The sequence below is a fragment of the Trifolium pratense genome, linkage group LG6, assembly GCF_020283565.1.
Source record: "Trifolium pratense cultivar HEN17-A07 linkage group LG6, ARS_RC_1.1, whole genome shotgun sequence".
Classification (NCBI taxonomy): domain Eukaryota; kingdom Viridiplantae; phylum Streptophyta; class Magnoliopsida; order Fabales; family Fabaceae; genus Trifolium; species Trifolium pratense.
In genome coordinates, this window is record NC_060064.1 from 20792609 (window position 1) to 20807142 (window position 14534).

Here is a 14534-nt window from a genome sequence, read left to right on the forward strand (position 1 = left end):
GACATATCTTTACAAGATATATTGATGAGAATATAGTTGTTGTGCTATTTGTTATTGAAATGCATGACTATATATAGTCATATTTATCTAATGAGAATGAAAGAAAATCAATTAAGTATGTATTATCCAATATTTAAAATTTATTTTTATTTAAAATTAATAATATATTAATTTTGTCATATTTTCTTTAAAAATAAATTAAAAACAAATTTGGGGGCCAAGATCGCACAATTGTCAAACTTAAGAGGTTACACAATTGAAACTTGAGGGCCAAAATCGCACAATTGTAAAACTTAGGAACAAAACTGTAAGTAAGCCAATGAATATATAACAAAAGTTTGCTTGTTTTACAAAGGCAAAAGCATAATTAACCTTCATTCAGCAATTAAAAAATTGTTACATATATCACAAATGGTATTAAAAGATTAATGTACACAAACAAAAGAATGGACATCTTCATGTCACAAGAAAAAAAATAAAAATAGTCAAAATAAAAGAAAATAAAAATAAAAAACAACATTAGATTTTTGTGCAAGACATTTTGTTACAACAATGCCAAAAATATTTGATTCCAAGTATCAGGAACACCAGGCAAACACCAATGTATACAATCTGCATTTTGTGGATTAGTTCTTTCTTCTTCACTTAATAATTTTCCTCCATTTTCAGTATACACTGAAGAATGACCATCAATTCTATATTCTGATATTTGTGTTATGTTGATAAATGTAACTGGAACTTTCATTTTCTTCACAACTTTTGCTACCACACTCATTATTCGTTTATCAGAACCTGTTCCCCAATGCTTCTTTTTTCTTACTGGTTTTGTCTCATTGAAGCATTTTTCATCTTTCATGTTCCCCCAATCTTGACTCCTATAAATAAGATATTTTAGTTGTTAACAAATCTCTAGGGACTAAATAGTTATTTAAGCTAAAATAAGGGTAAAGGTTTAAATATGATTTTAGTCCCTGCAATTATAGTTATTTAATTGTTTTTTGGTTTTAGTCTCCGTAAGTTTTTTGTTTGGATTCAATCCTTGTAAATTCAAAAACTGTTGTTTTTAGTCCTTAATGTTAGATTATTAGGCCACACGGCGTGATTATATTAGGCCACATACAGTGAAGCACGGAGACTTCTCGAATTAGGTGTGTCCTAGTGTCGGACATACATTGGTGTTCGACACCGACACATATGATTCCATTGAATTGGATCATTTTCTCAAATTATTATCTGTATCGACGTGTCAATGTTTGTGTCGTGTCTGATGTCCGTGCTTCATAGGCCACATATGACTTTAGAGACTAAAATCAACTGTTTGTTTAATTTGCAGGAATTAAATCCAAACAAAAGAACTTACAGGGACCGAAACAAAACAAAAAAAAAAAAAAAACAGTATAATTGCAGGTACTAAAATCATACTTAAACCAAGTGTATATTATAGGGACTGAAATGTTATTTAAGCCAGAAAAATACTTAGCTTAGCTGATAGATTAAGTTTCTATAGAAAATTGAACTTGAAAGTTTTGAGAAGAGAGAGACCTTGTATGTGTAGGTGACATTGTTGTGAAGAAGACTCTAGTTTTGTTTGGATTGATAGTTGAGTCAACCCAATTAGCCCAAGTCTTCAAAGCTAACTTGTAAGCAACTGGTGTGTCAAATTCTTCATACCCTTCTTGTCCATTAGCAAATGAACCCCATCTAAAGTTTATAAACAAGATGTTAGAAACCATTTTCATCCCTTTGGTTAAAGAGTGAAACATCAATAGTGTAAGTGATTATTGAATGTTGATCATGGTATTAAATTGCGGCGCTCGACCTCAAATGCAGCCACTATATAACATTTTCAGATGTTTCCACAATCGCATCACAACCATAATTAGAGCTGCAATATAACGGTTTTAGAGGTGTCTGCAACGACATCACAATCATAAGTGTGGCCACATCAACTAGTTTTTTCCTTCATTTTAGGTTCGCAGTAAAACTACAACCGCAATTTAAAACCATGATCGTGCACAACAAACATAGGTACTAAAGAAAGCTTACAATGATTTAATCCTAGCACCACTCATCCACCAAACATAGGTATTGAAAACAAGGATATCTACTCCTGTCCAATTTGTTGCTCTCTCTTTAATAGCATCAACTTTAATTATCCTTTTCTTTGTATCTCCAATGATTTTTATGTCAGTGTTGGATTCTACCAAATATGGGGCCCAATAGAATTCTATAGTAGCATTGTATTCCTGTCACAACTCATTCAAGTATTAGCAGGAATGTTTTAAAAACCGGACAAAAATCAAACAGCTGAGACGTTCATATCATGGTTCAATTGGTTCAGTCGATTTAACCATGATTGAACCGAATGATGAATAAATAAATCATTTTTTTTTATGACTAAAAATCATTAGAATTTATTGAAAAAGTAAAATAAAAATATAAAAATGAAAAAACGGATTAAACCAACTACGGTCCAATCGCAGTTCAACCAGTTTAATCCGATTCAATCAGACTACAATACAATCGGAATCAAGTGGAAAATAGCCTCTGATAATATCGTATTAATAGATTATTGAGTATGAGTATGCATCAATACCTTAGCTTTGAAGACTGAATGAACAAGTCCTCTATGCATAGATTTCTTCTTTTCAGGTATAATCCATTCTACCAAACAGATAAAAGATTCCCATTGATTTCTTTGCAGTGAATCCCCTACAAATAGTAACCTTTTCCCTTGAAGCTTTTTAAGTGCCAACATAGGATTAAAACTACAAAAAAAAAAAAATTAAAAATTTCAATACACTTGCATCATCCAAACAAACACATCTATAAAACAAGTTTTGAAAATCACAATTAAAACTTGTTTGGATTGTGGAACTTACCTTGGCAAGGTACAATCTTCTGGCTGCCATTCCCAATGTTGGTAATCAGAATCATTTCTACCATTTTTTATACAAGAAAATTGTCTATCTATATATGGACAAGTTATGTCAGTGTAGATAGGTTTTATTGATTGGTTAAAAACCCATTTTCCATTGGCAATGTTGCATTCTTCTGAGTCAAATTCAAATCTGTCATCAATCCATGTTGTATTTACAATCTCCTCATCAACTTTTTTATCACCTGCTAGGATAATCAGAATATGATACACATCATTGCATTATAAATTTAAGGCTCCATTTGTTATCGATCTGGTTCTAAATATAAGAAACAAATTATTTTTTAGGTTCATTGAACAACTAATAATGTATCTAGTCTATATTATAATGTATCTATCAGAAATGATTTTGAAGAGAAGCTTTTCATTTAAAGTAATTTTCGATTTTTCTTTTCCTTCAGATTCTCATTTTGTCTAAAACCGTAACAAACAGATGAAAACATTCAAACGTGACTACTATTTAAAAAGTATTGGAACAAACAACTATGAAAAGACTGGGTCTAACATGTCAGTTCAAATGGGAATCAAACTAATCGGTTCCCATTTGAACCGTTACACCCAATATTTAATTGATTAGTAGTATTAAGCAAAGAGATGAGTATATAGTTGTGGCATTTTTGAAGCCAACTTACTTGATTTTGGTTTATTTGGTTTAGTGTTCTTTCTTGGACAAGGTTTAAACTTGAAAATGGAGTTGGAAGAAATAAAACTGAGTCTCTCAGCATACAAAACAACTATGAAAACAAGAACACAAATTGTGATGATAATGATGGAGAAAGGCATTTTTCCTCTATGAACCTTCATTATTCCAGAAGGGATCATGAAGAAAGGAGTGAAAAAATAATCTTAAAAGTAAGAAAAAAAAAAGGGAATGAATTAGTGCATAATGCAACAGAATGATGAGGACATTGTAGAAAAAATTTAGAGAGGTAAGGTTTTATGCATTTTTGAGTAGGAGTGAAGTTAAAGCATAGTATGTTTTGGTCATGACTAAAAAAATGTTAAAATAGATACTAGAGGTTATAGAATGAGTTGAAAAGGTTACATCATGCTTTCTATATTTATCATGTGGGAAATATATATACTTTTGGAAGACTTTTTAGGTTCTGAATTGTCTATCTCTTCTTTGACATGTTGAATATTACATACATTTTAGGTTCTGAATTTCATGTTATCTAGTATATGTTTGTCAAAAATGATTTTTTATATAGATTTGTGTCTTATAGTTACATCACTATATATTTTCCAATTGCCACTACTTTCTTATATACTAGATCAAGTAGGTATGGCTCATAAACATCATAAATTTTAATGTTTATAAGTTGAATGATACCTTTTGTAGTATTTGTAGTGGATATATATAATGATTTATATAAGTGACAAAATTTTAGTTAGACTTTAAAATAATTGGTTTTGAAATTTTCAATTTGCTTAAGAATTAAGAATGTAATCTTTTAAAGTGTAACTATAAGGATTTTTTTTTTTAAAAGTTGGTCTAGAAATTTATATACTATTGGTGACATTATATCAATGATCATTAAGGTCCTTGTGTAAATTATACTCTTGATTTTGAATTTTCTATTGTTTTTTATTTTTAATTAAAATATGGAATCATGTACATAATTGAATGTGTTCTACACAAACATCTACCAAACAATAATGTAAGGATCACTAATCAATAATCATGTTTGATCAAGGTTAAACCTATTTAATAAACATTGGACCAAAATGCCCTTCTCATTGACAAAAAATGAAAACCAACAATTTTGTTCTCCCTCTTTACACAATTTATTATCTAGTGTAATTTGTGCAAGTTGTTCCAATATTGAGTAGGACATGGTAACTTCCTACATGTTGTTTTTTCAATTTTCAACTTCTCCTTTCCTTTTTGATAGTAACTCTTAGTTGCATGGACAACTTTCTTTCTTTCTTCTTTCTTCCTCTTGAATTTTTCCTCTATGCCCATTTGTCTTTTTGTATTTTTTTGAGGAATCTCTAAAAATTTACTTTCTCATTTTTTGTCATTCAATTTCTTCTAAGTGTAAGCTAAGTAGATTTAGATGTTAATAGAAATTAGAAAATTTCTAACTCTTGTCACTTTTCTTTTTGGTAGTGTTTTTTTATATATAAGAAGGAAATTTTGGTAAAAATTGCTATTTATAGTGTTATATGATTTCATAATTTTTTTTTCCTTCAGATTTTCACCACCAAGTATCCGGCCCACTGGACCGCTTAATCTGGTTTAGGCGTCAATTTTGACATCAAGTGATTTCAGCTCTCTCTTGATCGCAATTACGGTGATCGAACCGTGATCTTTCCTATTAAATTCAGCGCTAATCACTATTGAACCAACTAACGATTGGAGGATAAAAATATTATCTTTATACAAACAAGGAAGAGGTTGTTTAAAAGGTTTCTTAAATAGAAATATATGGTTAAGGTTGAATTAAGTGAAGTTTCTTTAAATAGTAATATACGGTTAAGATTGAATTTCCTATGAGAGTGAAAGTAGGTGAGTGAGATACACGGTTTTATTGTACTTGAAACTTAACATGAGACGGAAACTTAGCTGAATTTATTTGTACTATTGGAATAGGATTTTGTTTCTATACATTATTTTGGTGATTTGTCAAATAATAACTCCTTTTAGATAACTTTTTTCACTTTTGTGGAATTAGTGATGATTATTTGGCATATTCAAAACATTTCTAAAAATAATAAAGATGACATAATATAATGTACTTATTTCTTTTTTTTTCTTTTGTTAGTATAAAATTTTCACCACCATTTTGCGGTGATAAATATTTGTCGGAAAACTTGTATCCCTATTTACAGGCCCAAATTACTTGTTACTTGAATTAGTTCATTATAGATAATTATTTCTTGAAGATGCACAAAAAACAATGTATATTAACATTACATTGGTATGAATGAAACTTGATTCTACAAAGTCGGTTGATATTTAACATCAATAAAACTCCGTTTTCAACAGTTCATAAATATACTAAAAACTTTGTTTTTAACTATGTAAAATCCAATTATTCATTTTTTTTTTCTTAGAAAAAAAAATGAAGATAATTTTTCAACAAGAGGGGTGTGAAAGGTTAGCTGTTTTAGTGGGAAAGATATGAAGTGCATGACATGATATTATAATATCTTTAAAAGAAGTATTAATGCAGCAATGAACCAACCTTATGTACCTATTTAGCCACCTAAGATATGGGTTTGTAAATTTTTTCAATTTGGATATAGACACTACAACTTAATAATACACAGTGGTTGCATTAACCAAATGGCCCTAATCAAACCGTACAACTAAAAATTGACCATAGCTACAAATCCTTAAATTAACAACCGAAGTGCTAAATCCTAATTATCATGATACAATTCCTAATCAACCCAACAAAATTGTATTGGGTGAGCCAATAGCATGGATGTTAAAGACACAAAAAAATCACCAATTAATAATTAAGGAATAGAAACCACCATGTAATCAATCATGCACCAACATCAAACTCATTGCTAAAATTGAGTATAATGAATGAATGATAAGCTTACCACTTGCATTTTGAGGAGATTTTTAGTTAGCTGTTGCTTGAAAATCAGATTTGACCTAATGCCACAACATCAATTTTCCAATTTTATGTAACACAATTTTCCCTCTAACTTTAGATGCCCATATTATGAATTGTGAATATTATATTCATTCTTTTTGGTACATAAATATTGTGAATATTATATTCGTTCAGCAAATATAATTGTAAAAACTAAAATATATAGGGTTTAGGAAAATTCTAGTTACAACGAAGAAGTGTCACGCGAATTCCATCGCGAAGTGCATTCTGTCCAGCCACTTTTATTGATTTTTCCATCTCTTTTGTAAATTTCCATGAATTCTGCATTGTGCTTATTTTTCATTGGTCAATTTTTTTCGTGATGCATTCGTGATACATCCCTTCGCTATATATAGCAATGCCGGTTTAGGAAAATTCTAGTTACAACGAAGGAGTGTCACGCGAATTCCATCGCGAAGTGCATTATGTCCAGCCACTTTTATTGATTTTTCCATCTCTTTTGTAAATTTCTATGAATTCTGTATTGTGCTTGGTCAATTTTTTTCGTGATGCATTCGTGATACATCCCTTCGCTATATATAGCAATGCCGGTTAATATCTAATTCTTGTGTATGAGAAAATTTAATCCAGAGGGAATAACTCATCATCTTATATATTCAATATTTCATCCGTCTCAATTTGATTGATACAGTTGACTCTTATGCACTATTCACACATGTTGTTTTGACCTTATTTTTCTACTAATAAACAAAAATAAATATTAGCGTATAAGATGTTGTTTGATTCGTCTCGATGAGTATTTTCAAAATATCAAATTTTTATAATTTTTACTATTATACAATTAAAAATATTAATCGTCAAAGTTATACATAGACATGCATGGAATAGTCAATTGTATCAATCAAATTGGGACGGAGGTAATATTAGTCATTGATAAATAGAAGAGAAAAGATGTTGCAATATAATGATGTAATAATAACACATGGCCTGGTTGGAGATGTTTTAACTATTGTAGTTGTGATTGTGATAAAGACATCTCATTATGAGTAGTTGTTTTTTCACTCTAATAAAAAAGATACTGTAGTTCATAACCATCAAAATAAGTCGTCACTCAAAATAAAATCATGAAAATCAGGCTTGAAATTTCAAACGTATAGCCATATATATAGTTTTATGGATTTAGCTAACTAATCATGTTCCACATTTTTTATCGACCAAATGTTACTGCAATTCAAAAATAAATGAGATTTCATTAATTAATTAGATAAATGAGACATACAAGTGATAAGAATCATAAGATTAGATAATTAAGGACGTTAGCTTTTTCTTTTTCTTTTTTGACAAAAGGACGTTAGCTTTTACGTACGTAGTAATAGTATTTACAAACTTTTCTTAACTTAATAACCACCTACTTGAAAGAAAGAAAGAAAAACACTTTATAACCACCTTATATATGGATCCTCATCCATTATTATTAGTAGTAAGCAAAAGCTTTCAATTTCAATAAAAACTACTCTCTCCATTCTAAGTGTCTTTTGACGTCGAATTTAACGTTTCTATTTAACAGTTTTTCTAGTATTTTAAAGGTATGATTTGTCAATTATACTCATTGTCAATTATTCTTATTAATATTTTTTTTCAATAAAACTAATTATTTTAAGGGTGTGATCCATATTTTATATTATGTAAAATTATGTAAAAAAAAAAAATACATGTCTTATGTTACGGAGAGTTTGTTAATAAAAGATTTTTGCCGCTCAATAAAAAATGTCAAGGGTATTATTGGTATTATGAAAAGTGCACACCAAAATTTTTTGTATCCTCTTTATATAGATGTATAGATATATTTGAAATACTAAAGTTTTCTTTTATTTTTTTGTTACATAACATATTAAATTTTTGTTTTTTTTTGTACATAATATAAATTGATTGGAAAGAGAAAGTGTGTGAAAAAAAAAGGAATATTAAAATAAGAGTATAATAGGAAAATAAGTGCAAAAATACATTTTGTTAATTTGCTGTTACTATTCTAAAAATATACTTAAAAAGAAACAGAGGGAGTAGTTTAAAGACATGTGCGAACGGGTCAATTGATTTTTATTTGTTATTTAAGTTTGATATTAAAAAATTTGTTATAATTGAGTAGAAAAAAGTAGAGTATAATTGAGTGAAACAAAATAGTTGGTTGTTGCTAAAAATGATGAAAATTCAAATAATATAAGATTTTGCACGTTTGTTTGGACCATTAAATTAGAAATTTTATTAGCAATTTTATGGTAATTTAGTAAATTCGATAGTAATTAACTTTATTATATTGTTTTATAATAAAAAAAGCTTTAGTCTTCAAAAAAAAAAAAAGCTTTATTATATTTTTTTATAAGAAAGTTAATTTTATTATATTATTGGATAGTAACTAACTTTATTATATTATTAGTACTAATATTTTTTATGTTTCTATATGTTCCTATTTTTATGCATATTTATTTCATTCTTTCTATATTCTATAATCGTTTTATTGGTTTTGTTTTGTTCATATTTTTAAGTATCAATTCATATATAATCATTTCATTGTTTCTGTTTTTTCTATAATTTTTTTCCCTAAAATTTTTATAATTTTTTTATTGTTTCTATTTTTATGCATAGATTTTTATATTTTTATTTTGTTCCTATTTTTATGCATATTAATAAAGTAAAAGTACAAAAAAGGATAAAAAATTTAAAATATTATTAAAGCTGATAAGGATAAATTAATAAACTTGATAATAATCAATTTTATTACTATTAGATTAGATTAGATAAAAAAAAAAACTAATGACCTTATGAATTACTTGTAAGACAAAAACAAAACAAACTACACCTTCTCAATTACGTATATCCCCCATATATCTCGTATATCTATTCTAACAAATTGCCACCTCTTATCTCTATAATTTGGATTAGTATGATTAGTATCCGATTACAACATCAAATAAAAGAGTATTTTCCAAGTTATAATTCCAACTCCAAGGTTTATATATAGCCACCACATCACATGCATGGATCATCAATCATCAATGAAAGCTATTTTCCAACTTTCTATAGCGTTATTAAATGAGAAACCATCTTGCTCTTGTAGGGGGATACTCATGATAATCAATAAGCTAGAGACGAGATGGTTTTTCCATTTAATATTGCTATAGTAAAGTTTAAGATAATACTATAATTTCTTCAAGAAGCCCTTAATATGGACCATTTAAAGGACCATGGATGAACCTCAATAAGTTACATGAAATTGCTAGTCATCATTATAAGGTGTGAGATTAGTTTTTCAAGAGACATGTTGGACATGTAATCAACTAACTAATTTATGGTTTTCTTGTTTCGCATTGTTACCAATGTTGTTGATTTTTTCAAGAAAGATTTGTTTATAGTTTTAAAATTGTTTAGATTCTCTGTGACTTGAAAATAGTCATTCATGTAGTTAGAAAACTTATATGTAGTGGCTTAAGATTCATAAGAATGAGTTTGAAGGGAATAAATTATGGGAGAGTTTGATGACAAGAGAGATTAGAAAAATTCTATATAATTTTCAAATATAAATAAAATTTCTACAAGTCCTACAAGGTTGATACCCCCTTATAATAGTGACATGTTATTGCAAGTAATTTATTCACTGGTGGAAAAAACACTTCTTAGGTCGGTTAGAATCGACTTCTTAAGACGGTTCCGAGTCTGACCTAACAATTCCAGTCATAAGAAGTTTTGAATTCTTAAGTCGGTTTTGAACCGACTTAAGAAACACTTTTTAAGTCGGTTAGAAATGACATTTTAAGTCGGTCCCGTAACTGACTTAAGAAAAGGCGACATAAGAAGTTTGAAGTTCTTAAGTCAGATTTTGACCCGACTTAAAAAACTGACTTCTTAAGTCAGTTAAAGTTTTAACCGACCTAAAAAGTATTACTGTAATTTAAAAAAAAAATAGCCACAATTAAATCGTGGCAAACAACATTTTCTTTACTAAAAAATTTAGTAGCTCTGCATTTGCCAACCAAATATCCAAATGAGATTAATTTTGCCCAATTTTAATTACATAAGAACAAATTTACAAACTAATTTAAGGGGTAATATCACTCATGAAGAAATAAGTAACTAACTACAAACTAATTACAATTCTAACACACACAGAACTCGCACAATAATGAATTATTCTAAGTCTTAAAAAACAATTACTGTGGGAATGAGTATTGGGCCTTACTCATCCTTACAAAACCGGCTTGTAAGGTGAGGATTGCCTCTAGTATATAAACACTTAGTCAGGCCATATCTCAACCGATGTGGGACTCTTAACACACCCCCTCACGCCCAGCACTATTGGGCTTGGTGCGTGGATATAAACGGTAGGTGGCCCGATAGCGGAAACCTGATAACAGGTGGCCCAACGGATCGGGGAGAGGCTCTGATACAGCCTATCCTAGATCCATTTGTTGTTTGTTGTGGAGACCTCCCATATTTGGGTCACCCGTTGTTGTTGATCTCACGTTCCAGCTTGTTCAGTTCTGGACGTGAGGGGGTGTGTTAGAAGTCCCACATTGGCTAGAGATATGGCAAAGATAGCCTTTATAAATGTAGTGCAAACCTCAACTCTAAAGCTAGCTTTTGTGGTTGAGTATAGGCCTCTAAATTTCTAAGATGGTATCAGAGCCTCTCCCCGATCCGTTGGGCCACCTGTTATCAGGTTTCCGCTATCGGGCCACCTACCGTTTATATCCACGCACCAAGCCCAATAGTGCTGGGCGTGAGGGGGTGTGTTAAGAGTCCCACATCGGTTGAGATATGGCCTGACTAAGTGTTTATATACTAGAGGCAATCCTCACCTTACAAGCCGGTTTTGTAAGGTGAGGATTGCCTCTAGTATATAAACACTTAGTCAGGCCATATCTCAACCGATGTGGGACTCTTAACAATTACAATTACTAAATCTTGAACAAAATTTTAAAAAATAAAATAAAATTCATATCCCTTCTTAATGTGTTGGGGCAACTGCATATCATTAAAATTGTAATGGTACCTAGACAAAAAGAATAAAAAACTTAAGCTTAGATCTGTGTCCAAATTTCGTCATGAACTATAGCTTGTTTTCTCTTGCACCAATTAGATAAACAATAGTATTAATCAATTGATACAGCTTGATACAAAAATTATCTTACTTACTTGGGTCCATGATCAACATGTGTATGATGATATAATAGCCGCATTCATAACTACTTGTTGCTTTTGGCTCTAAAATTGAATCTGATCAAATGTGAACGTCTAGTCAGTAAATACTTTTGTCAATGTGAAACTTCAGTTCCAACAAAGTATATTGATGCAAGTTCCAACAAAGTATATTGATGCAGACTCTTCCAATTCTATATAAATCAGTTCTATAGACATGTGAAGTTCACTCTTCCAACACTGTTAAGAAAAAGTTCATTAAAAGTGAACTAATTTAAATATAATAGTTATAAAGGTTTACATAGAGACAACAATACTTAGGAGCGGGGGGAAAATTACCTCATGAACAACTTCCATAGATTGTGACATATTGCACACTATATAGACAACATACCAATCAGCTTTATAAGCAACATTTTGTACATCCTAAAATCATGAGATTTTAGTTAGAATACATTTTAATTCCTTTCATAGATTCAGAGCAACATAATACAATAAAACCGCATCCTCACCATAACAGTTTAGAAGCTAACAAGTTTATTAGCATACCCCAAGCTTCGTTCAGATTTGGCAAATTTTGGGAGCACATCACCTTGACCTCTTGCAAAACCAAACTGATTTGAGCACAGACCTTCACACCCTCATGTAGCAAAAGTGCAACATTGGTAACAACCTCAACAAATGCAGTTCTGTTCGGTCACAACAACATCAAAAGAGAACGAGTTAGACAAATCAAACATATTAATCAACTTACTAAGGGTCTATTATATATGTAGCATTGAGAGATATAATTCAAATGCAAAATAACATGACACTAAGAGGATTATAGATTAGTAAACAACTGAACAATAAGTTAAACACAAAGTAAACCACTCCATATCTAGTCCCCTTCTAGCTATGTCAGTACAATGAAGAATATTACAATCCCCATACTTGAACTTATATACTTTGGCTGTCAGAAGAAACATATTATAATATAAATATAAATGAGAGATATCATGGTGGCATTGGCAGACCTACAAACGCAAATAATGGGGGGAAGCTGCTAAAGAATCACACCATCTAACACAGCATGCCCTCCAATAATAACAAGGGGAAAAACAAAGGAAATTTTAGAACAAATTACAATTATAATGCAAGATGTCTAGTAAAATTACCTGACTCATATGACCATTAATTGGGATGGCTTTCAAACCGAGATACCTAAGAATAAAAGCAAGAAGCTGAGTTGCATCACATGTCTGAGTGAACACAATTTCAGTCATCTGATGTACTTCCAGCCATTTCAGTAAGAATGTACACAAGGTAGCAATCATAGAAAAGAAGCAAGCAGTTGATGAACATAACCATCAAAGGCATAAAATTAAAAGATAATAGTTGTGATTGATAAAATCCAAAATGATTGAAATCTTGTTAGTTTCACTCCAAATAGGCGACTTGTAAAACATGTGTAATACAAACATTTTTGAGTGCTCGCTCCTCCACATCTACCACCATAACTCATAATCTTATTTGGTGTTAAAATAAATAAAATACTTCTACTTTGTTAATTCTATTGTATTTGTTCTATGTAACCATGATTCTATTTGGCGCACAGAGAAAAGGAAGCTAGAATTAGATAACCAAAGGGTAAAATTTTAAGTCCTGTTCTGACCTACTTTTAATATGTATTGTACATTATACGCCAAAAATCAAACAAATTCGTTTACTATTCCCCCGTTTGAACCAAGACATGACATTTCAAAATTTTCCCTTAACATGAGTAGTATGAAACCTTTAAACAACCTAATAGTAAGAAATTCAATGAAAAATTGATGGCCCGAATAATTGAAATCCAACATTTTTGGACAAGAGAGAACATACCTTATGTTTTAATGGCAAGAAGCTATATTGAATATAAAATTGTGAAAATCTGTGTATATACAGGTAAACACGGCTCCTTCACAAGAAAGATTCATAAACTTCACTGTCAGATAGAACAAATTACTACAACAAGAATAAAAACAAAAACAAATGTCATCTCAGTAAGAGTTAATACTCATATGAAAGATGAACTATAACAATATAGAAAGATAAATAATAATAATAATAATAATAATAATAATAATAATAATAATAATAACAACAATAATAATAATAATACAGTAATAAACAAAAAGAGAAATTGATGGAAACAAAAATTGAAATCGAAAGAAATCAAAACATAAATTGAAATTCAAAAGTCAGGGTTTGGAGATTACTAGCAAACAGTTTGCAGTGAAGAGAGTTTGAGCGAAAATTCCTGGGTTTCTGAATTTGACCGGTGAAGGCAACGAGAATCATGTTTCAATTTGACGAGAATAGGGTTTTGAATTTGCAGTGAAGGGTTTCGATTTTTAGGCAGTGAAGAGTTTGATTTATGGGTTTGCAGTAAAGGGCTTCGAGTTTGAACGTTGAAGGTGAAGGATTCGAGTTTGAAGATGATGAAGGATTTGTGTTTTACAAAGGGTTTCCAGTGAAGGGGTAAGTTTGGTAAATGATGATGAAGAATGAAGTGAGTCTTTTGTTTGATGGGTATATTTGTTTTTGACAATGTTAGTTTTTTTTTTTTTTTTTTAATTGTAAAACAAAAGGTATATATTTGTTAATTTTTAAAAGATTAAGATTTTTCTTTAAAAAAAAAATTAGAATTTTTTTTATGCTAAGGGGATGAGTTCGATTCTCATATGCCACACATTATATTATAATTCAATTTATTATTAAAAATAAAGATACTTCTTAGGTCAGGTGAATGAAGTTTGACTTAATAAAATGCGTTCTTAAGTCAGTTAAGCGCCACCTGACTTAAC

General features: G+C 30.1%; 1 protein-coding gene and 1 long non-coding RNA gene across 7 annotated transcripts; both read right to left on the reverse strand.

Moving 5' to 3' along the window:
• Positions 1–342: 342 nt before the first annotated feature.
• Positions 343–3910, reverse strand: LOC123893261 (protein trichome birefringence-like 3). 2 transcript variants are annotated; one of them, XM_045943192.1, is made up of 6 exons: positions 3571–3910; positions 2883–3123; positions 2597–2768; positions 2047–2246; positions 1543–1701; positions 343–875 (listed from the first exon to the last, which is right to left on the reverse strand). In XM_045943192.1, exons 1-6 carry the CDS (start codon positions 3758–3760, stop codon positions 545–547), a joined length of 1293 nt encoding a protein of 430 aa, XP_045799148.1. In that variant the 5' UTR covers positions 3761–3910; the 3' UTR covers positions 343–544. The 2 variants fall into 2 exon arrangements, with proteins under 2 accessions (XP_045799148.1, XP_045799147.1); XM_045943191.1 differs by having other exon boundaries at positions 2883–3126; positions 3571–3852.
• A 7541-nt stretch (positions 3911–11451) lies between these two features.
• Positions 11452–14245, reverse strand: LOC123892979. 5 transcript variants are annotated; one of them, XR_006803320.1, is made up of 7 exons: positions 13947–14242; positions 13570–13692; positions 12864–12909; positions 12219–12395; positions 12046–12132; positions 11704–11946; positions 11458–11560 (listed from the first exon to the last, which is right to left on the reverse strand). It is a non-coding gene; the product is annotated as an uncharacterized LOC123892979 (long non-coding RNA). The 5 variants fall into 5 exon arrangements; XR_006803318.1 differs by having other exon boundaries at positions 12864–13672; positions 13947–14243; XR_006803322.1 differs by having other exon boundaries at positions 12219–12971; positions 13947–14243.
• Between the last annotated feature and the right edge of the window lie 289 nt (positions 14246–14534).

What these genes read in the sequence shown, in the direction of transcription:
- LOC123893261 (XM_045943191.1), bottom strand. Translation starts at nt 3,760, where the DNA reads ATGATCCCTTCTGGAATAATGAAGGTTCATAGAGGAAAAATGCCTTTC. An exon ending in ATTCAGTCTTCAAAGCTAAG is followed by an intron (nt 2,247 to 2,596) that starts GTATTGATGCAT and finishes GAGTTGTGACAG; the next exon opens with GAATACAATGCTACTATAGA. An exon ending in GGTGCTAGGATTAAATCATT is followed by an intron (nt 1,702 to 2,046) that starts GTAAGCTTTCTT and finishes TATAAACTTTAG; the next exon opens with ATGGGGTTCATTTGCTAATG.